The sequence below is a fragment of the Strongylocentrotus purpuratus genome, unplaced genomic scaffold (assembly GCF_000002235.5).
Source record: "Strongylocentrotus purpuratus isolate Spur 01 unplaced genomic scaffold, Spur_5.0 spur5_scaffold_19, whole genome shotgun sequence".
Taxonomy (NCBI): domain Eukaryota; kingdom Metazoa; phylum Echinodermata; class Echinoidea; order Camarodonta; family Strongylocentrotidae; genus Strongylocentrotus; species Strongylocentrotus purpuratus.
The window spans coordinates 10,951,793-10,976,464 of NW_022145604.1; the positions used below are offsets into that span (position 1 = coordinate 10,951,793).

Below are 24,672 nucleotides of genomic sequence, written 5' to 3' on the forward strand. Positions count from 1 at the left end.
GAATGAATACTATTATCTAGATTTATTAGGAATGAATCATTGTCAAAATAATTCCATAAATTCGGGTAAAAAAAAATATTCCAACTTCATGAGCAACAGTGTATATAAAAATTGGGCTCGGAGTTTGTGTGTGCGTAAGTGTGTGCGTGTGTGTATGTGTGTGTGAGTGTGTGAAAATGTGGAATACCGGTTTATTGAGACATTGGCTCTTTGTCGTATCTTCTACCGTATCTTTGCAAAGACTTAGAAGATGACAAAAATAAATGATTGTAAAACTAGCACGATTCAGAATGAACACACACAAATAAAAAAAAATATGAGGGGCTTATAGTTTTATTTTAAATCGTTATATTTAAACATGATATTTGATTGAAATATTAAGTCACTGCAAATAACATCGTGAGGTGTCATAATATATTAATATGTATTTGCATAACGCTTTGACAGCAAATTGGTAAGGAACCGGAGTACAGTATAACTGCAAACTATACTCCATCGGATCGCTATACACGTGATATTTTAGAATCACTACACCCGTGCTTGCCTAACTATGTATTGATATTGAATTTTGTGAAGAAAGCAACTGTACGAACATGAATTGCAATTGCTCGACATTTATTTCCGCTTCAAGGCGTTAACATTTAAAATAGGCAATATCTGCCTGTAATACCAATACACATACATGATGCAAATTGCTATGTACGAACATGAAAACTCAGGAACATAATTCTGCGAAACTCAAAACCAAAATACATGTAATATAATCCTATCTGCAATATCAAACTGTGAGAATTAATTTTTCAGAATAATCCTGAGGATCTCTGGTCACGTGATCACCAGAAAGGATAGTAGCTCCTCCCGGTAGCCCCCCAATTCATGGGGCTCTGAACGTGATCCACCAGCAGGATAGTAATTCCCACTGATATCCCCCTCTTCTTGGGGTTCCTGTCCCCCTCATCACTCCTAAACGCGGACGCGTATCCCGGCCTGCTTGGCCAAAGATATTGGCAGTCCCGCGTGTTCAAATTAAATTATATAAAATTCAAACCTCTATACCGTAACTGACTTAAACTACCATCCTTGTTCTCTGAATAAATATGTATTCTCTAACCTTGAAAACATCTACAAAAACATACATATAACGATATGTATACTCGTGACTCGATCTCTCCAATCACCCCAACCTCCCAACCATAAAACAACACGTCACAATGACCTGTAACTTGACACACAGGATTAAAATCTCCGTGCGGCCCAGCCTCCCAACCGTAAGACATGTGATAATGGCCTGTAATTAAACACAGGATTAAGTTCTCCATGCAGCCCAACCTCCCATCCGTAAATCATGTGAAAATGACCTGTAGATAAATACAGGATTTAACTGTCCATGCAGCCCAACCTCCCATCCGTAAATCATGTGAAAAAGTCCTGTAGATAACTACAAGATTTAACTGTCCGTGCAGCCCAACCTCCCAACCTTAAAACGATGTGTGACAATGACCTGTGAACAGGATTAACTCCCCGTGCAGCCCAACCTCCCAACCTTAACAGGGTGTCACTAATAAAATGTAATAGACTCAGTTTAAGACTTCAAGACCACCAGAACCTTACTCAAAGTGTTTACACTAACATAGTGCTAAATACACATACATCCTACCCTGGGCACTTCCTGCCCGGCCCTCCAACTAACTGCATGATCAAAGCTAAACAATACACAATATGCAGCATAACCTCCACGCCCAGTATCTCCATATCTGAACTTTGCCACCTTGTAATGTTAATACTATTCCTGTGCCAAAGTACCTGCCCCATACCTTTCTCCTAACCACCTAACCTTAAGGCAGGCTATAGCCAGTGCAGGCAACATAACCACTGTGACCTCTGCCCTGATATATATCACTCCAACATAACTCCAGCTTAAATCCTTTGTGGTTCTTGACTCGGGACTAAGGCTTGAACTTTGTACCAACTTATGGAGAAGGTTATGACTATTTCCTATTTTCAGACATGCCCAATTAAATCCACCTTAATGTACAAGAATTTGCAACTACCTCGCTCCCCAATCTTTGGCCTTGGAGCAGAATGTGTGCATAGATCATGTCCCCTTAACAACCATAATACATCATTGTCTTTAACTGTTTCAAACATGTCTGAGTAACAAACCCCCACTAACTATTCCTCATTCGTTGTTACACAACCTCGTAACGTGTGAACCCTAAATAGTCACTTGGGAATGGGTGGGGGGGGGGGGGGGGAAACAATCGACTGCCTTGAACGGAAAATGAAGCGAGAATGGCTATTCAAAGCGCGCTCATTTGCACGCATAACTTTGCCAAATTATTTCCGCACTAGAAAATGTTCACATGCACACCACATGAGTCGGATCTTTACGCGCATGTTTTGATACTTCTGACCCCAAAGTTTGTTGACCTGATTCGAACTCTTGCTTCTCCCAAAAATGTGCTGATCAGTTTATGCTGATCACATTATTTATATAGAAAAAGCAAATTAACCATCTTTTTCAGAATGTCTATTTGATCTCCAGATCATAAAGAACAGGTCCCGTGCTGAACTAGAAATCGTTACCCGGGGTCGCGTTTATAGGCATTGCTTTAAAATCGGGTTAAACCAAGGAAGTTTAATAGTCTAAGGTCCAAATTTTCGTTTTAGTAAACATGATTAAGTTGTAAATGCGTCTGCAAGGGAAGAAAACATTTTTGTCATTATCAGTGTATTCGACTTGAGAATATTTGTTAATAACAAAAACGCCCATATTTATTTCACTACAATATTTTATGATACTCGACGTGTTTCTAAAATCAATATCTGATAATTTTCAGTTTCAAAGATAAGCCAACTGATTAATTCCCAACAAAACCCCTTAGTTCTATACGCTCATTGGTTCAATGGAAAATCAATATTGGCCTAATGCCATATGGAGCTTATATTTAATGGGGTATCATCTCAGGATAAGAAAAAGTTGCTGAACACTTAACAGCGAATAGGATCCACATTATCTGAGTAGTCAGGGCAAGATATGGTTTGACACCCACAAAATTGCAACAAAAGGTTTGTCAACGGTTTCTAGTAGTATTTGACCTCAGGAATAACATACTAAAAGTATACCAAAATCGAAGGTTCAGAAAGCTGTTATTTTCAAGATGGCCGTCGATACCTAACAAATGGCCATAAATCACTTATTATCCGTCCTAAAGGCATAATTTTGGTGTCTATCCCATGGTTTCGGGGGTCAGAAAATCCATTGAGACAAGTAAGAATGGTTTGTGATGGTCTAGGAAACCCCAGAATCCAAGATGGCGTACAAAATGGCCACCATAACATAAAAATGGCTATAAGTCACTTATCATCCATCTGAGAGACATAATTGGGGTGTCTATGCTATGGTTTTCGGGGTCAAAGAATCCATTAGTATAAGTTAGAACGTTAAGCAGTGGTTCGGGAAACCATGAAATCCAATATGGCATCCAAAGGGCCATAAAACCACCAATATTTCTCAATAGAGGGCGCACTTTTTAAACAGGAAATTAACTTATAATGTTTCTCTCTCACCCTTATGATGTCAACGACCCCCCCCCCCAGAAAAAGGGTCAATTCGACTATTGACAGGTATATTGTCAACACTGAGGGGGGGGGGGGGGTCGAGGGGGAGGGGGAGTGAAAGAAAAAAGTAACAACTTAATAATAATAGTGTGTACCGGTATTGTATGTACATGTATAAAATAATCATTTTAAATATGTTGTTACACTCTTTGTAAAATGAGATATTGTGGAAACCAATAAACCATCTATCTATCTATCTATATCTAGACACACATTCATAAAACCCACCCACTAACGATTAAAAATGTTTAAAACCTTGTGTTGTTCATGTCATCTTATAGCGTGTACACATGCAGATCTTCACGTACCTTCATTTTGATGAAACCCACCCATTATACGATTAAAAATGTATTCAGTGATGCATGCAGGGATTCAAATGAAATTGGTACCTAAATTTACTGGGAGGATAACTCTATCAAGATATATCGTGAAACCCATGATTAAATATTCATACTTCAAACAATACAACTTTTAAAAAGTGGGACATTTTTTCTGACTCACTCTGTAGTCCAGTGCACCGCACGGCACCCTGCCGGGCGCCTTGAGGACCATGGGCGGGCCCCGGCAGGGCACCTTCCGGGAGCTATCGGTACACCTGCTCATCGGACGGAGCCCGCAAGGTCACCGGCCGGCACTCGCTCGGCGCCCTGCCGGCACCCTTACGGTCGCCTTGCATTTCACTCGACCAATTTTCTCCGGGCACCTCCCGGGCGCCGCAGAATATGTGACCACATATGCCGTAGAAATGAAAATCGGACGGTTCCCGTACTTCCGGAGCCCGTACGGGACCCGTAAGGTGCCCTACGGGCCCTTTACGGGCTTTCTACGGCCTAACGGTCAGATAAAAACGCCGGGAGAATTCGGAGCAGCCAACTCAGCACCACGGCGCCCGTACGGCTTAAAAAAACTGTCCCGGACACCGGCCGAAAATTCCCAAAATGTTTGTTTTTCCTCGCCCTATGGGCCCCGGAGTGTATATGTGAAAGCCCAATAAGCCAAAGCTTAAATTGTTAATCAGAAAATTTAAAAGATCTGATTTATCATTAACAAAATAATTGTGTACTTGTAAATACATGACGAAAATATTCCCGGATTGGCAAATACTTACGGTATCGCAACAAGTATATTTTATTCTAATAAAAACAACAGCGAACAAAACAAATTAACATACACACAAACAAAAAAACATACATACAAACAAAACAATACATAAATTGCCTAACATTATGTTAAGGACTCTCTTGCTTTGTTCACATTTACCTAGCTAATTCCCAAAATTATCACTCGTAATTTGTACATCTTTCACTCTATATATGACATTTCTCAGTAATTGCCAGACGAGAAGTGAATTAAACTAACCCTGAACTCGTTTTGTCACATTGAATTAGAATTATTAGGGAAAATTCGTTTCAAACCTACCTTTTGGGGGCGGGGCTCTGCGGCGTCGTCTTCGTCCCCACCAGCCACCTTCTGAAAATAGATTAATTGATTTTCATTTAATATGTATGGTTATATGAAAACATTAGCAAATTATATGTTTTAATAATAATAGTATTAATAATGATAATAATAATAATAACGACAAAAACTACAACAAGCACAACAAGAACAAAAATAATGATAACATTATAATTAATAATATTAATAATAATAACAACAATAATAATAATAGTAATGATGATAATGCTCCTCGTCTGAACGTAGTAATTTATGTTAATTAACAACTGATATCAAATTCTTTGAATCTAGGAAAACGAAATCACGAATTAGGCCTCGAGTTTCTTGTTTTTGGTTCGGTGATTTTTCTTATTTTCCCATAAGCCTTTGTCTCTGGCTGATAGCCCTATAAGCTCAGAAGAAGAAAAAGCTATACTAAACCAAAACTTCCAAAATATGAATACTGAGAGAAACACTTTTCTAAATTCGATTGGAATCTATTACGCTAAGTCTGTACAAAGCAATTTACATCTTTCTCTAAGATAATATATATAAATGAACTTCGTTACGCATAATAGTGGTTAAAATTCCTTTAAAAAAATGCACTTCTACTTATTGCAAAACGATCGAAGCTTGATGCCGAAATTCTTAATTCAATGTAACTCCCACACGAACAATCATGACAATGAGATATTATATTAGGAAACTCACCTGCATTGTCTAACAATGAAGCAACTATTATGCAGGTCAAAACCAAAATGGCAAGTTTTGCCATCTTAAATTGTTGCTACTATTTTCTTTAAAGCAGTGCGTCAGGAGATTTCCACCGATCCTTTGCCTCAAACGTTCAATAGATATCAGCGGCACAAGTATGATTAGGAGACAGACTGATACATGAAAAACTAATATAGAAGTGTTGGAAAGATCGCATGATCAACATAAAACTCAAATTTGCACACGACGTATTGAATAATTACTTATGACTACTGTGTCCAGAGGGAGGGACGGCTGCCTTCTTATGTTAATTTTAAATTGACTCTCATAAAAAATAACAAAAATGGGAATCAATTCTGGCGTGTTTGTACTCTTGTGTCGAGATTTATTATAAGCAAATATGATTTTATATGATCGTAATAGGCGTAATCGCAAAATTCGGACAATTTTTTTTGTCGGTTTTTTTTTCTCCATCATTTATTAATTGAATAATACTTACATGAAAACACATGATTATATTGATTAAAAAGAAAAGAAAAACACATGAATTATACTAATTTCACAAAATTAATTATACTTTTTAAAAACATAATTAACTCTTTTTTCCAGAGGTAATACTTTTCAAAATTTGCCCTTTATAATATTTCCTTTAAATCAATGTCGAATATTTTTTGTAAAATGAAATCATCTATAAAACACGAGAAGCTTGATTAATTAATAGATTTTTAAAACACATATACAGTGCGTCCCAGAAAAAACGAAACCGACCATTATCGATGTTTTATCATAACTTAATCACAATTATAATTAACAAGTGACACATATTTGGAAAGCTTAGATCCTCCTCTTTCATTTGATGCAACTCATATGATTCATATCTCACGCATGAGTGATTAAAAGCAATTTGAAGAGAGGAAACCAAAATGTCATTTGGCGGGCGGTATCTGAATTTTAAAAAGAAAATCACATTTCTTGAATGTTCAATTTCTGCCCTTTCAAATAACACCTCAATCCGGAAAAATGAGCCAAGAATAACAAAGTTCTGTTTGTTTAAAGTAAGGCTTGCATTTCCATAATTTGATCAAACGAGTTCGTTTTCACTGGCTACCTGCCGTAGCAACAAACAGAGTTGACAAAAGACTTAACTCCGTTTCGTTGACGATCAGCCATGCATACAGAAGACGAAAGACCTGATGCATGGCTGATCTTCAATGAAACGACGTTAAGTTTTTTCATCATATTATTCATAATGGGAGAAGAGGGTCACTATTCATAAAGAAATAGGGTTCGTTGATCATAAGGACCGCTATTCATTACGTGAGATGAGGGTCGCTGTTCATAATTCAAGTAGAGGGTCACTACTCATAAGGACCGCTATTCATAATACGAAATTAGGGTCTCTATTCATAATACGAGGAGATGGTTGCTATTCATAATAGGGGCAGAGAGTCGCTATTCACAATACAAGGAGGTGTTCGATATTCATAATACGAAATAAGGGTCGCTATTCACAAAACGAAAAGGGGGTCGCCATTCATAACACGAAATGAGGGTCGCTGTTCAAAAAAACGAGAAGAGGGTCGCTGTTCATAATAGGAGAAGAGGGTCGCTATTCATAATACAATGTGAGGGTCGTTATTCATAATATGAGTAGAGGGTCGCTATTAATAATACATAATGAGAGTTGCTATTCATAATAAGAGCGGAGGGTCGCTATTCATAATACGAGGAGAGGGACGCTATTCATAATACGAAATGAGGGTTGCTATTTATAACACGAGAAGAGGGTCGCTATTCATAATATGAGTAGAGGGTCGCTATTAATAATAAAAAATGAGAGTCGCTAATCATAATATGAGCGGAGGGTCGCTATTCAAAATGGGAGTAGGGGTCGCTATTCATAATGACGAATGAGGATCGCTATTCATAAAATGAGAAGAGGGTCGCTATTCATAATATAAAGTTAGGGTCGCTATTCATAATAATAACAAGGGGAAATATCGGATGGAGGACACCCCCAGGGCCATGGCGTAGCCGTGGGAGGGGCGACACATGGCCCTGAATATGTGTCTCTTTTTAAAGTAGTTATATTTTACCTTTTATCTTTGTTAATTATATAAAGACATGTGACGAAAAAAAGAAGTAAAACATAACACACACATAATCCTATCGTAATTTGTCCTCCTTGATGGAAATCTTGCCCAACCACCCTGCCACAGACTGATCTTATCCAGGCTACGCCACTGAGACATTAAAGGGATCCGGTTACTTTGTCTTAGATTCTTTAAAAAAATCCTTGATTTAGCTCATGCTGAAATGATAATTATAAACCTTTAGGTCAATCAGGAACCCCATGACTTTTACAAGCCGATCGCCTGTCTGATTATCAAGATATTTATGATTGAAAATCGAAATCAAATTTTGCGTTTGCCAAACGGTTTTCATAACACTACACTCTATTGGGGAAAATGAGTATGGTAAAAACCGGCCACTCAAAGGTTTTTATTTTTTGAGGCACTTTTTGATCATTTTAAAGCGCAATTTTTTTAGGGCTTCAATATAACGCCACATCACAGACACTGATAACACGTAGGGCCGTGCATCTCAGATTTAACATTGTTAAACGATCCCTTTAAGTAAACCAAGCAGGTCCATTATCATAGTTATTTAAAGGGCCCATGACATCGAAATACAAGTGTATTCCTGTTGGTATGCAGTCCTGCATTCATCCCATATTTTGATATGTAAACTTCTGAATTCGTTTCATAGATTTTAAAATATTTTTTTGAAATATTTGTTTTCAAACTTGCTAAGCTACACCACAAAAACCTCCAGATCTCATTCCCCTTGTCACATCATCTGTCAGTCATCAATGAGCTAACTTGAGAAAGTGGTATGTATCTTTCCCAAAGTCGACCACCTGTTACAATACGTAATACAAAAGCAACATACAAGATGTCAGATAGCATCACCAGGAAAACAAAGGCAATGATGATGTATTGTACATATGTATGGAAGCATGCAATTATATTATGAACGTGTGCTAAGCTGGGGAAAATTACATACCATTGTCTATTCTAGAATATTAGTTTAGTCTGACATGTCTGACATAGAAACTTATATGTTGTACTGTTTGTGGTATTGCAACAGGTGGTCAACTTTGGCAAAGTTACATGCCACTTACTCAAGTTAGGAGGAGTAACAGAGCAGAGCCCGACCGCCCGAGTAAAGGGTGTATTTTTGACACACAAAATAGAGGGGCTGGAAAGAAACATAATGCTTGATAACAATAATGTACGGAAGCGTTAAAGTGCCATTCTACTTGACGACATGACGAGATATTCCATCTTGTCAAGTTGACTTAATATTCATATCATGTCGACATGTAAAAATATTTAACTTACCATGTCGACTTATCAACTTTTATTAGTCGACATGGCGAAATAAATTATCTTGCCAAGTCGACTTCACAAAAAGTTCATGTTGTCATGGCGACATAAGTTATCTTACCAAGTCGACTTCTAAAAAAATACATGTCGTCATGGCGACATATATTATCTTACCAAGTCGACTATCCAAAAAGTAATGTCGACATGGCGAAATAAATTATCTTGCCAAGTCGACTTCACAAAAATTTCATGTCGTCATGGCGACATGTATTATCTTGCCAAGTCGACTTCACAAAAAAGTTCATCTCGTAATAGCGACATAAATTATCTCACCAAGTCGACTTCCCAAAAAGTATATGTCGTCATGGCGAGATATGTAGTGTGACGATTATTTCATGCAGCGCGCGTATGAAGGGCGGATCGTGCCATAAAGATGACAACTATACAACTATACTCCATCGAATGGATGTAAGGTTTTAACCAATCAGAACGCAGGAAACTGTACAACAATACAACTATACAACTATACGACTATGCAACCATACAGCTATAGAACGCATGTACGGTTGTTACGTTTGCGGGCCGAAATGCCATAATTGCGAACAACCATACATCCATTCAGCTCTATGGCTGTACGGATTTAACCAATCACAATGCAGGAAACTATACAGCCATGGCGGCGAGAATGTCTGTATAGTTTTATGGCTGTACGGTTTTAAAGATGAAGTTGAGTTCTGGTCATGCGATTGCATTGTGAAAGAAACGGTGTGGAACCGATCAGAAAAGGTTGATCATCTCGCATATAAGAATTTGTGGGTATTGCAAGGTTTTGGAATCAACAAAATGATAAGAAATTTGGCCAAGTCTTGGTAAAGTTACAAACACTGTACACAGAAAGACGTATATGGGACTACACGAACACGTGGCGTAAAAAGCCGGCCCCCGAGTTTTACGATGTTACATGCATATTTAGAATATGAAGGCATTTGAAGAGCAATGCTTTTTAGGGAACATGTCTTATCTGATGTTCTTCCACACTTGCATAATAATAATGAGTAACGCTCACAAATTATTTTTCACCTCTTCCCAGAACTCAACCTTCTCTTTAACCAATCATCTTTATGGCACGATCCGCCCGTCATACGCGCGCTGCATGAAATACTTTTTGGGAAGTCGACTTGGTGAGATAATTTATGTCGCTATTACGAGATGAACTTTTTTGTGAAGTCGACTTGGCAAGATAATACATGTCGCCATGACGACATGAACTTTTTGTGAAGTCGACTTGGCAAGATAATTTATTTCGCCATGTCGACATTACTTTTGGGTAGTCGACTTGGTAAGATAATATATGTCGCCATGACGACATGTATTTTTTTAGAAGTCGACTTGGTAAGATAACTTATGTCGCCATGACAACATGAACTTTTTGTGAAGCCGACTTGGCAAGATAATTTATTTCGCCATGTCGACTAATAAAAGTTGATAAGTCGACATGGTAGGTTAAATATCTTTACATGTCGACATGATATGGATATTAAGTCGACTTGACAAGATGAAATATCTCGTCATGTCGTCAAGTAGAATGGCACTTTAACGCTTCCGTAATAATGAAAAATCGGATTACGATTATTAAATGGCACAGAGGAATTTGACATTCCCGCTCATCAAAACAAGTTCAGTCTATAACAATGGATTCTGTGATTGACACAGGAGTTTTGCAAAACAAAGAGATTTCTTGTGCAGAGGAGAAGGTTCATGCATGTTAAAGCAGACTCTGAGATGATGCTTAATAGCAATAACGTCAATTCGGAGTACAATAATATTAAATGGCAAAGAGGGTTTTGACATTCCCGCCCATCAAAAGTTCAGTCAATTACAATATAACAGATAGACTCAAAAAGATTGAATGCTATACAGATAATAATTATTGATATTAAATCCAATACAAATTTACAAAGAAGTATTATGTATGTGGTTGTTTGAGATTATATAAGAATGACCTCTTTATATGGTTCCATTGTCAACATGTTTTATTTGCATTCAAACTTAAGAGCCAATTTGAAAGAGTTGCGTTTTATTGACATTCTATGAAATACAGTACTCACTAGTTTAATTATTTGGAAACGGAGGATTTGCTTTATATGGTATTTTTCTTTCTTGATCGCTTTAATCGAGTAAATGACCTCCTATTTATGGTTCCATTGTCCACATGTTTTATTTGCATTCAAGATTAAGAGCCTATTTAAAAGTGTTTCACGTTATTGACATACTGTAAATTGGTAAATTATTACCTGGCAGGAATAAGAACTTCCTTAAAATGCTTGAAATGCTTAAGCGCCTCTGGCCGCCTTGCTGAAACTAGAGTAATAGTTGAGGACCGCTAGGAGTGTCAAATCTGACAGACATGAGCGCTATATATCATCATTATTATTATTACGCCTATACGCCTGTTTGTACAATGTTTGCACAGTAAAGAGTATTGCGTCATCGATTTAGTCGACATTGATAAATAAAGGATACAGAGTTCATATCAACTCTGAAAAAAACAGATCAGCAGTAGTTACCCAAGGTTTATTGCACACGAAGCGTTATCCCCATTGCGTTATTAACTGCGCCAATTAAACCGGTAAAGCGAATTAGCCCATAAGCCAGTAAAAGAACATTAAGTGTGCATTTTTCGTTTTGTAAATATTTATTTTTTGTACGATCTCCTCATCACATGGCGCGTCAAAGACCGTGCAAGTCACTCACTCTGTCCTACGTCAGTCAAATGATGCTTCGTGTGCAATGAGCCTATAAATACATACACAATAAAAGTAATTTCTGGCCATTACCGTTTTAGATGTCACCCCGGCCCCCCACTCAGTGTTATTTAGGATACGCATATGCTTGTTCCCTCTTTTTGAAAGCACCCCCTATCTGAGGACTGCCAACATTTCTAGACCCCCCTTTCGCGGGCTTTTCCTGCCTTGGAGACCCCCCTGAATCCGGAACACTGCTCAATGAACCCCCCTATCTCAGGACATGCAGACCAACCCCCCCTTATCTCAGATAAGCTGTCATTACTGGTCGGCTCACACACCCAGGGAATACTCCAAAGAACTCAGCCTGCATTACGTACAGACATTAATTTTAGCACATGAAATACATACACAATTTCTGTGCTCGTGTTTACATTCATACCTTGTAAGAATAAACAAAGTCTGCAAATTAGCTCTATGCTCACTTATCTGCATAATATATTACCACCGAATAATTACTTTATAGTGCCTGATATTGAGACTTAGTTAGAAATAAACCTTCCATTATTATTAACTGACATCGCCTGTGCCTGCATGATGTGTCCTTTTATATACTAATGTACCTGCCATAATAAATGACTTATGTATTCAAACTCTGTAACTAAGTACATTATCCTCGTAAATATACTCTTTAGATTTAACGTATCAATAATTATTGCTATTTAATTTTAGGTGTCATCAATTGTCACTAAACTAAATTACCGATTTTGAGTGAAATCAGTTGAGTTTTGTACAGTGGTGTTTGAAATGTTGAGAATATAGGTTCAATACAAAGGACACAGCCAGGATAGTAATGTAGCTGTGTGTGAATTAGGATAGACTACAGAATATGCTTATTATGAAACTATATTAAAGCTACCTACAAACTCTTTATTATATCTCTACTAAACATTTCCGTGAATCCGACCACCAAGGATGCCTTTTTGTTAACTTTTTATCTATTTGGAGATAACAAGTAAGATTAAATAAACTATTTAAAGATAAATTAACGAATTGAAGATGGGACTATTTTACATGACTCATACATTTTGGGGGATTCACCTGCTGCGAGGCAGCGCACGGCGCGAGGGCAAGAAATATTACTGTTCAGTAGAAGAGAAATCTGACATACCTTCCTCTCCCCCTCCCTCTTCCCTCTTCAAAAAAGAAGAGAGGGGGTCATTCGATGTTTAGGGGTGGCATTCCCTCAAAACTTAGCCTACCTGGAGGACGAACGCGCGGTCACATTTTCTTGATGGGAGTGTGTATGTAATCATGCTAAAATGTTGCTATAGGACCCCCTCTCCCCTCCCCTGCACCCGCCACTGATTGAAATAATTGAAAGTGCAATATTAGTGGTTATATCCGATATTTTCATTTAATACATGTAAGTTTCTCCACGTCTTTCGCCAGAACGTCTAGTTTCCCGGCTAAGCTTTTGATATTTTCGTGGTACAAATTAAAATGTTATGAATTTTTGAAGTGGTCATCAGTGAAACATAAATTTGCAACGCTGTGACTTATTTTGCGAGCTCCGATTTGGTCTGTACAGAAACTTTCATAAACTAGTGATTTCCTTAGTCATTGATAACAGAATAAGTTTCATACAGGGGTTGTATAAAAACAAGGGACATCGTTGAAGGTTTTCGTTCAGGGTAAATGGGGGGGGGGGGGGGGCATCGCAAGATACGTCACATAGTTACTGATTCGTGTTTGATTGATCGCACCTTTAAATATTCATAACTTTCTTATGTTTCATCGTTTTTTGCTCAAACTTTCACTAACCTGTTTCTCTCACTCTTTGCTACTTTATCAGGGTAGACTTTCCCATTTAAAAGTGTAACAGAATGCTAAGTCCAAGAGATTATTGACAGCATTTCTTAAAAATCAACCGTTAAAAAAATGTATTGCAAACTATCCCACATTACTCCCGTGCAAAAACAGACGAAAAGATGGAGTATATGACATGAATTATTAAGAAAACAGATGAAATACGTCAAAAGAGTCCCCTGACAGGCGCGGATCAAGGGGGGGGGCGAGCGGGCCTTGGCCCCCCCCCAAAAAAAAAAAAAAAAAAAAAAAAGAGAAGAAAGGAAAAGAAGGGAAAGGGAAAGAGGAGAGAAAGGGAAAGAAAAAAGAGGAAGAAAAAAGAAAAGGGGAAAGAAGGAGATCGGGGGGGGGGGGGCCGAAAGAGCCTTGCCTCCAAGGCTGTTGACCCCCCTAATCAAAAAAATAAGAGAGAAGGAAGGAAAGGGAAAGAAAAAAGGAAAAGAGGATATACTGGCGTACGGATAGGAGGGGGGGGGGGGGGGGGAGGAGGGCTTGGGGGAAATCAAATTCAAACGTGGTTTATTTCTAATTCCACAACGGTGGATTACAAATAATGCTGAAATTACTTAATTTCCGAGATTTTTCCTCGCTTTTTAGTAAATTATACGTTTGTATGTGTTTGTTGGAAAATGACAAATTCCTAAATTTACAGCCAGGCAAGAAATATGATTCTTGAGATTCCTACATGTCAGGGCCCGAGGTACGGCAGGGATCGGGAGCCTCGAGCTCCCTCCCCCCCTACACTTTTTTGAAAAAGTATATTAAAGAGAAATAAAATAGAATGGGAGCAAGAAAGAGAGAATAGTTAACTGCCCGTGTTAAAAAATAATGAGGCATCAAAATATGCTCATCTGACCGGGATTAAATGCCTAAAACCCCTAAGCTTCCGGGGGCTCTGCCCCCATGGACTCCACCTATAGGGCCCTACGGCGGGCCCATAAATGCTTGTCTGACGGTAATTTAATGCCTAAAACCCCTGATTTTGGGGGGCTCTGCCCCCTGTACCCCACGCCAATAGTGTCCTGCCAGTGTCACAAAATAATAAGGTATACAAAAAAAATGCTCATCTGACCTTAGTTAAACGCCTAAAACCACTGAGCTTCCGGGGCCGGCTCCGCCGTCTCGACCCCACCAGGGGCCCTAAGGCGAGCCCCTGAATGCTTATCTGACCGTAAGTTATTGCCTTAAACCCCTGAGCTTGCGGGGTCGGACAAGGTATCAAAATGTGTTTATCGGACCGCAGGCACGTAGCCAGGAGGGTGGGGGGGGGGGCGTAGGAAGAAAAAGGAGCAGACAAAGGATATCTTTGAAATTCAGACGAGGATTAAGAATCAAGAACGGTACAGCAATCGTCTTCTTTCTCTCTTAATCTTATGAAACGTCAAAGCTTCCGCGCTTTGCGCGCGGGAGGGGGGGGGGGGGGGAAACCTGAATTCAAACGAGGATTCAGAGGCGAGAACTATAATACGAATCTTTAATGATTTAATGAAACATAAAAGCTTCCGCGCTTCGCGCGGGATAGAGGGGGAACTAAATTCCGACGTAGATTATTTTCGAGAACGGTACAACGAATCGTCTTCTTTCTCTAATTATTTAATGAAAATTAAAAGCTTCCGCGGGAGGGGGGGACCTGAATTCAGACAAGGATTAAGAGTCGAGAACGGTACAACGAATCGTCTTGTTTCTCGAATGATTTAATGAATCGTTAAAGCGTCCACGCTTCGCGCGGATGGGGAAAAAACTGAATTCAGACGAGGATGAGGACGAGGATTAAGAGTCGAGAACTGTACAACGAATCGTCTTTTTTCTCGAATGATTTAATGAAACGTAAAAGCTTCCGCGCTTCGCGCGGGAGGGGAAAAATCTAAATTCAGACGAGGATTATTTTCGAAAACGGTACAACGAATCGTCTTCTTTCTCTCATGATTTAATGAAAATTAAAAGCTTCCGCGAGAGGGGGGGACCTGAATTCAGACGAGGATTAAGAGTCGAGAACGGTACAACGAATCGTCTTCTTTCTTTAAAAATTTAATGAAACGTCAAAGCTTCCGCGCTTCGCGCAGGAGAGGGAGAGGGGGGGGGACACTGAATTTAGACAAGGATTAAGAGTCGAGAACGGTACAACGAATCGTCTTCTTTCTCTAATGATTTAATGAATCATAAAAGCTTCCACGCTTCGCGCGGAAGGGGGTAAACTGAATTCAGACGAGGATTAAGAGTCGAGAGCTGTACAACGAATCGTCTTCTTTCTCGAATGATTTAATGAAACGTAAAAGCTTCCGCGCTTCGTGCGGGAGGGGAAAAATCTAAATTCACACGAGGATTATTTTCGAAAACGGTACAACGAATCGTCTTCTTTCTTCAATATTTTAATGAAACTTCAAAGCTTCCGCGCTTCGCGCAGGAGGGGGAGGGGGGGGGGGGGGGGACTGAATTTAGACAAGGATTAAGAGTCGAGAACGGTACAACGAATCGTCTTCTTTCTCTAATGATTTAATGAATCATAAAAGCTTCCACGCTTCGCGCGGAAGGGGGTAAACTGAATTCAGACGAGGATTAAGAGTCGAGAACCGTACAACGAATCGTCTTGTTTCTCGAATGATTTAATGAAACTTAAAAGCTTCCGCGCTTCGCGCGGAGGGGGGGGGGGGAACCTGAATTCAGACGAGGATTAAGAGTCGAAAACTCTACAACGAACCGTCTTCTTTCTCTAATAGTTAAATTAATCGTAAAATTTTTCGCGCTTCGCGCGGGAGGTGAAAAACTTAATTCACACGAATTTTTTTTTCGAGAATGGTACAACGAATCATCTTCTTTCTCTAATAATTTGATGAAACGTCAAAGCTTCCGCGTTTCGCGGAGAAGGGAGGGGGAAACTCGCCCCTCCCTGCACCGACTCCCCCCCCCCGCATTACGTCACTGTTGGTCACCATTACGTACCAATATTTGGCTCGCAAAATTTCAAATTTGGGCCCCCCCCCCTAAGAAATCCTGGATCCCCGCCTGTCCCCTGGTGCCAGTCCATACAGTAAATTTTGCTTCTCATCAAGTATTTTTGTTTGTGTGTGTGTGTGTGTGTGTGTAAACGCACCGTACTTTTTGTTTTACAAAGATGACAAAGTACACTCTTGCAAAATGTCTTTGTTCAATATCAAAAATTCACGTTTTAAGTTGTTTCCTTTTCATTTCATTTCATTTGACTTGATTTGGGCTTGTCTATATTTCGTCTCGTACTTTATATTTTAAATTGAAACTTATGAGAAAAATAGAAGAAACCGACTCCTAACTTTTCTTTCTGCACTCTCTCCCGCCAACCAACTCTCTGTCTCCCCCTCACTTACACACATTATTTTCTCTCAAGGTTGCTATATGTAAGAAGCTCATTCTTTTTATATAAAGTATTCCTATTTGGATGCTCAGATAATAGTTATCTCATCTACCAATAATTGTCAATCATGTCTCGGATACTTTCTGCCAGTCGTACTTTTTTTCTCGCTATAATTATATGATGCGAAATCAAGAAGGCCGAAATATGCTGCAGGTAGAATGGGCCCAGGGGGGGGGGGGGGGGGTGGTGGGTCGGTTCATTAGAGAACTAATTCTAAGACATGTACATTGTAGAGTTGAGTACATAATAGAGAGGGAAGGGGGTACATGAAGACAAGGGAAAGTAGAACAAGATAAAACAACGGGGGGGGGGGGGTCGAAAGAGGGACGAATAGAATAAAAGAATTCAATCAATGAGGTTTTGCAGTATACTTAAAAACAAAGTCGATGAATGTGAAATGCTACATGATTCGAAGTCCATAAATGATTTCTTAAGATAGTATACAAAGTAACGAAATACATGCATATACCATACAGTGCGTCCCAGAAAAAACGAAACCGAGAAGTATCGATGTTTTATCATAACTTAATCACAACTATAATTAATGAATGATACATATTTGGAAAGCTTCTCTTTCAGTCTCCTCTTTCAGTTGATGCTACTCAGATAATGCATATTTCACGCATGAGTGATTAAAAGCAGTTTGAAGGAAGGAAACCAAAAAGTAATTTGGCGGGCGGTATCTGAATTTCAAAGAAAAATTCATATTTCTTGAAAGTTCATTTTCTGCTCTTTCATATGATACCTCAATCAAGAAAAATGAGCGAGGAATAACAAAGTTATGTTTGTTTAAAGTAGCCCTTACATTTTCATAATTTTAACAAACGAATTCGTTTTCACTGGGTGCCTGCCGTAGCAAAAAGCAGATTTGACAAAAGACTTAACTCCGTTTCGTTGACAATCAGCCATGCATGAAGACTCTCGTCTACGGCTGGTTGTAAACGAAACGGAGTTAAGTCTTTTGTTAATGTCGTTTATTGATACGGCAGGCAGCCAGTGAAAACGAATTCGTTTAATAAAATTATGGAAATGCAAGCACTACTTTAAACAAACAGAACTTTGTCATTCCTTCCTCATTTTTCCTGATTGAGGTTTCATATGAAAGGGCAGAAACTCAACTTTCTAGAAATAAGATTTTTTTTTCGAAATTCAGATACCGCCCGCCAAATGTCTTTTTGGTTTCCTTCCTTCAAATTGCTTTTAATCACTCATGCGTGAAATATTTCATTATCTGAGTAGCATCACATGAAAGAGGAGACTCTAAGCTTTCCAAATATGTATCATTTATTATTTATAGTTGTGATTAAGTTATGATAGAACATCGATACTTCTCGGTTTCGTTTTTTCTGGGACGCACTGTATAGCGTTTTTGAGGAAAGATAAGAATACAACTGACGAAGAATGCTGAAATTGCAAGACAATTTAGGAAATTTTTATTGATCAAAGTTGCACAGCAAAGTCATAAAAGCCCAGGACAAAACCACATTTTGGTAAGTGCAGGCCATAAAAAAGGATTATTATATGAGACAGAAATAAAACATACTGAAAATTATAAATAAACATTTGAAATAATTCATTTTTAAGTTAATAATAATGGGAAATATAAATTTCAATAAACATTTGAAAGAATTCATTTCAAAATAAAATTAATGGTATAATATAAATATAAATACCCGAACGATAATCAAACATGTATGTACTGTGCCATACCCCTTCTCACTCCTCTACCCCATTCAGCTTGTCTCCAGACGAATCCGTTACGCAAATTGTGATTTTAGACATTGTTGTTTTACATTTCGTTTCTGCCCACAGTCGGACTAGATACTAGAATATGCATAGCCTACAATACCCAATAAAACCATATAGAATACGATGTGGGTCTAACTACATTTCAATACTTTTCTGTGTTCAACGCGATGATATTGTCTGAATGATAACTGATTACCTTATTAATTTGATCCATGTCTGTAAGGCTCTGGACCCCACTGGAAATAAGCTCTCGTGCTTTCGTGGGTTATCCTGTTCAAGCTGACTTATTTTTGATCTGTTATTATTGTATATTGTTGTATGTTGGAAGCTTGTCGAATAAAAATCAACCAATCAATCAATACTGTAATTTGTTGTTGTTGTAATGATCACAAAGCCTTGTATGTATAAAGGTCAATAAGAAAAATGATAAGACGTGTCATTTCAATATTAAAGCATGGACCCTGATTATATATAATCAAAATTGTTTCTTTGTCATTGGCCCATAATCTCTGCTACTTTCCGTTTAAATACAGTATCTATATAGGTCATGGAGTTACACGAGTGTTTAAGATACAGCCAAGTTCCTTTAAAGCCATTTTTTTTAAAGGGACATGAAGGCAAAAGCACTTAACTTTCTACAACTATAGTTTGCACACACAACGTCCGGACAACCTGTTTGATGCGACTCATGCGAAAATGATAAAGAAAGCTTTATTATACAAGCAAGTTGTAAAGATGAACAAAATACATAATTATCCGTAACTAAAAGCATGTAAATAATGCTTTCGTCACATTCTTGTTGAACTGCGTATTCTTCTTGATAGTCCCTTTTCCTTGTTTTCCTTTTCAAACCCATTTCCCCACACTTGAATGAATAATGTACAGGGAAAGAAATATGCAATGTTCCTACAAACAGATATGAACAAAATAATCTCACACACAAAATAATTGTTTTTAAGGTGAAGTACTACATAGATCGCAGATTCTTATTTTAAGAAAAAAAGTACAACGACTTCTTATAAAGATTTCCATATAGTTTAGAAAATAAAGTATCCGTATAATAAAACATTCTCCAACCGGTAATTCAATGTACAGCGCTGATTTAAAAGTACTATGTCCCATTTTAAGGCCAAACAAAATATGAACAGGTTATATTCCAACGGCATTTGAAAGACAATACTAATTTAGAACTTTCCTCAAAACGAAGGGGCTTGAAAGTGTCTTTTAGTGGGAAATAACGACAATTAGTTGTCGAGTCGACTTAAGTGATTGCAGTCACCTAAGTATAGTCTGATTTACAGACCCTTTTACCGAATCGTCGTACGTTTTTTGCACAATGATTCAATCAGTTTAAATTTGACCATTACAAGCTATTTGGTTATTGATGTATATAGCAAATGCCCATGTAAATGTTACAGCTCATTTTATGTATGTTATTACCGAAGAAAAAAGATGTCTGTCAGTCATTCAATAGTGTCTAACAGTGAATCCTAGAAGGTAAACGGGTTTCCTTCAATACTAGGACACTGCTGACGTTCAAATTTCATACTAGGACATACATTACATATTCATAATTCCTGCAAAGTATAATTTTTATGTTGGCTGCAAAAGAGACATAGTATTTTTAAGATAACATAATTAAGTTTTGAAGATTTTGAAAGGTATCACACCTATTATTTGTTTGAAAATGAATTCGAATTATAAATTAAAAACTATGAAATTCAACAGAGAAGGCATGTATTCCTTCTGATCTGAGTATTAACAGGAACTACGTCAAACATCTACCTTATGAAGTACGCTTGGATCAAAGAACAGAGGGGGCAAAACGCCATCATCTTCATTTGTATCATTGTAAGACCTCTGCAGTTTGAAATGCATCGGTCCCGGTGACACCACCCGCCATGCTCTCAGAACCATAATGGTGGCGGTCCGTGGTGATTATGTTAGTGGTGAAAATTATTGGAGGTGGCGATGGTGGAAGTGATGATGGTCGTGAGGGTGGTGGTGGTGGTAAAGGCGAATGCAATGGTGTCGCCATCGATAAAAAGGCTTCAACATCTGCAGACGCCCCTGGGTCACTGCATGAGGTCTGTATCAGGGTTTTACTGTTCCAGGGGCTTGTTGACATTAAAAGCTATCTTCGGACGGGGTATACGGTAGGGAGGAAGTGCTGATGATGACTGAGCATCAACACGGTTCGAATCCTTAAAGGGTTGATCAACAGAAGCCTCTCCACGCCGTTGTAGAGCATACGAATCATGTGCTTGAGAGTTAGCATCGCCTTTTGCGATGCCAGAAACCTTGGCCCTTGGTCTGAAAAAAAAGTTAAATAATGTTTAGAGAATATTTATTGATTTTATTCATCATGCCAAAACATTATTATTATTAAAGCAGTGCTTGATGCAAGAGCGATGATTTGTTTTTGGAAGCAAGACGATGTTTGTCCAACATGAAACTGCTTTTCACATTTTGTATGAGCCTATAACTATATTGAGCACTCTAATGATTTGACAAGTCGCTTTGCGGAAACATTTTCACTTATGTGAATGAAGGACAGTCCTCATATTTTCACCTATAACCACTACCATCTTTCCATTTTGCTGTCCTTTCTCACTTTCTAATTTCTCTACCTGCCCTTACCCTCCTTATCCTCTCTTCCTCCCCTGCCTCCATATACCCCCTCCCTTTCCCTCCTCGTTTTCTATTACTTTTAAGTCATGTGATGAGAACGTGAAATGTCAAATATACAGTTAAAAACTAATTTAGGCATAATTCCTTTAACAAGTTTTGTAATTGTTGAAGAATGTGAATAACTTAGTTTGGCCCAATTTAAATTTCTTGAGAATGTGAAGTATTGAATATTACATCTCAAATTATTCAACGAAGGCCCCACCTCTCATACTTAAGTTATGAAAAACTCAAAACACATCAATTACAAGAAGTATGGATTATCTAGCTGTTAACCGTATATAGGATATCTAACAAACGGATGAGCTTTGAATGTAACATCAAAATAAACGTCTTTCCCTAAAATATATAGGCCCGAATTCACAAAGGAGGTTTGTCGACAAACCTAGGTTTATGTGCGTCATATGACGCGTTTTGATGCGTTTCAAACCTAGGTGTGTCGACCAACAGCTCCTTTGTGAATTCGGGTCATTATGTTTACATCTTACATTATAATTTTGAAAATTGCAAACTCACTATCGACACTTGCTACATTTCTCTTTGTTTGAATTTTGTGAAGTCCATAATGATGTTTGAGGAAGAAGAAAAAACAACACACACGCACACACACACACACACACACACACACATCTAACCCGTTTCTATATGAAACATCTTATCTCACCTGTACCACATGAAGTACCAGGCTATGGCAACTGCAATCACTAGAAGTCCTGCTATGACACTTGTCACAGAGATAATGATCTTGGTTCTCTCCTCTAAACCTGGTTCTGATGTAACTGGTAGAATAGCTTCTGAAGCTATAAGAAAAGGACCACAGTTTATTGACGACATACAGAACATGTCTGATTAAGTGAAAAGAGGACATTTAGTCCCAAATGATTCAGTTAATTCTCTTATCAGGAAAAGAAATATTCCAGCAGTTACATTATTCAATAATTATCTGTAAATGAATGATGTGCCGAAAAGTAGGACATTTATTCTGAATACTTATGGCATTGGCACAGGCAGAAAACGATGGGGGGGGGGGGGGGGGGAAGCCTCCCATATATTAAAGATATAAGATATAAAAAGAAAGTGATTGGGAGAGAGATAGAGAGAAAAAGCGAGGAGGAAGACATTGAATATTATAAAGAGGAAAAAGGGTGATAAAGTGGAATCTCTTGTCACTATGAACATGACCGACAAAGAAAGCGGACAAAATATACAGTTACTCATTCTACCCTCAACAGTGGCTATCGTAGACAAAGGAACATCCCTTCGCTGCTATTATGTAAAAATGTGTAGAACAGGATAGAATGAGGAACTGTATATTTTGTCCGCTTTCTTTGTCCGTCATGTTCATAGTGTGTGAACCCTCAGTCAGTCAGTCACACCACCCCATTATTGATCATTCTTTATACCATCTTCAATTCATTTCAAAACCAGTTATATCTTATCAAAATTTTGTACATATAGTCCAACTCCAAATTTGGCATATTATGAGATCACGTTTTCGCAAATACCAGCTTTAGCCTTGAAATTCGCAGATATGGTATAATTTCTGTAAGACAGCTCACCAAAACAATCTGAGATATTGGTTGAGAAGGGCTCCGCTGTCACGGTATCATTCGGGCAAGGGATGCAATCGGTCTGTCCAGAGTCTTCTTGATATGTGTTTAGCGGACAGGGGTTGCACTCATGCTCAATGTCGTCTGGTAGAAAGGAGTAATATGTTCCTGGTCCACAGGGCACTTTAAATAATAATACAATAATTGTGTTTACCCATGGAAGCCTTACCAACTTCAAAGCTTGTACTTCTGAGGGTAACGCAACTATTATTGCTCCACTTATATATTATTGTTGACAGGTATACCCATTTACACCTGGGGAAAGAGTGGTAAATGTGGAATAATATCTTGCCCAAGGACGTTAGTGCCGGGCAAGAATTCGAGCCCTCAATCAAAAGACTGAGAGTCACATGAACGAACGACACATACTATAGCATAATGATTACACAATTTAGGGATGATATAAACAGTTACTCATTGATTTGAACCCGTAAGAATTTCGATCATTTGAAAAAAAACTATATAATCTGAAAAAGGGACATCAGGTAACCCTCTGTGCGTAAACATATTTCTAAATATCCATAAGGTGATTGGCCAAAATGAATTCTACTTTTAATTTAATTTTAACTGAAATTAGCATGACCAAATGCATGTTCCAGTTTTATCGGAGGAGACGTAAAATACTGCTCGCATATAAGGTTACTCCCTCCCAATAAGCAGGATAACGAACAAACAAATATTACTTACCACAATATCCAAACTGATCTGCAGTCAACAACCCTGGTGGACACTTCATATTAGCCCACAGATAGACAGAACTCTTGTTCGGTTCTAGGACCACATCATCAACGGTTAGGACCAAAGAATCCTGCTGGACTAGTCTGTCAAAGGTTTGCGAGAAGGAATCCAAAGGCTGTGAATCTGGTTCATCCCCATCTGTGAAATTAAAAGAAAAATGCTTAATTAACTTTGATGACTATTGTTTTCTTGAATATCTGACAAAAATGCGCAGAGTCTGCCGGTGACCGACCCTTGTTTCTGTGACAACTACTCGGGGCCTTATTTCGTCTCGGGCTACGACCAGAGTTACAAGTTGGGGTTAAGGTTTAGAAGTGTTTGGTCGAGAATTGATGTTATGAATTGGATTAGTTAAGGAAATTGAAAGCAGAGCAGTTGTTGCCACGGCGTGTGCCACGGACCAACCTCTCATGCTAGATAATTATGATCCAAAGTCATTGAACATTTTCAGGAGCATATTGAATGTTAGGTATATATTGTGTTATAGAACGTTTTAAATGTTGGGTATAGACGTGCTTTATGGTTTATGTAGCCATGTATAAAAACAAAATAAATAATGCTATCCTGAGCGTTTACCAAAATAATTACACATACCATGCGTTCATGAAGGACAATGACGTTTCCGCTCACGACAAGTTCTGTTTAATTGTGCAATTACCTATATTCCTAAAAAGGAGAAGTCGATTACGAAATCTTTCCCTAAATTCACTTTGTTTCTATCTCAT

The 24,672-nt window shown here is 38.3% G+C and overlaps 1 protein-coding gene across 1 annotated transcript; it reads right to left on the reverse strand.

Moving 5' to 3' along the window:
* Positions 1–20,428: 20,428 nt before the first annotated feature.
* Positions 20,429–24,359, reverse strand: LOC115926234. Its single transcript, XM_030990926.1, has 5 exons — positions 24,353–24,359; positions 23,897–24,085; positions 23,159–23,332; positions 22,264–22,399; positions 20,429–21,224 (listed from the first exon to the last, which is right to left on the reverse strand). The coding sequence occupies exons 1-5, from the start codon at positions 24,357–24,359 to the stop codon at positions 21,014–21,016; spliced, it is 717 nt and encodes a 238-aa protein (XP_030846786.1). The 3' UTR covers positions 20,429–21,013.
* Positions 24,360–24,672: the final 313 nt, after the last annotated feature.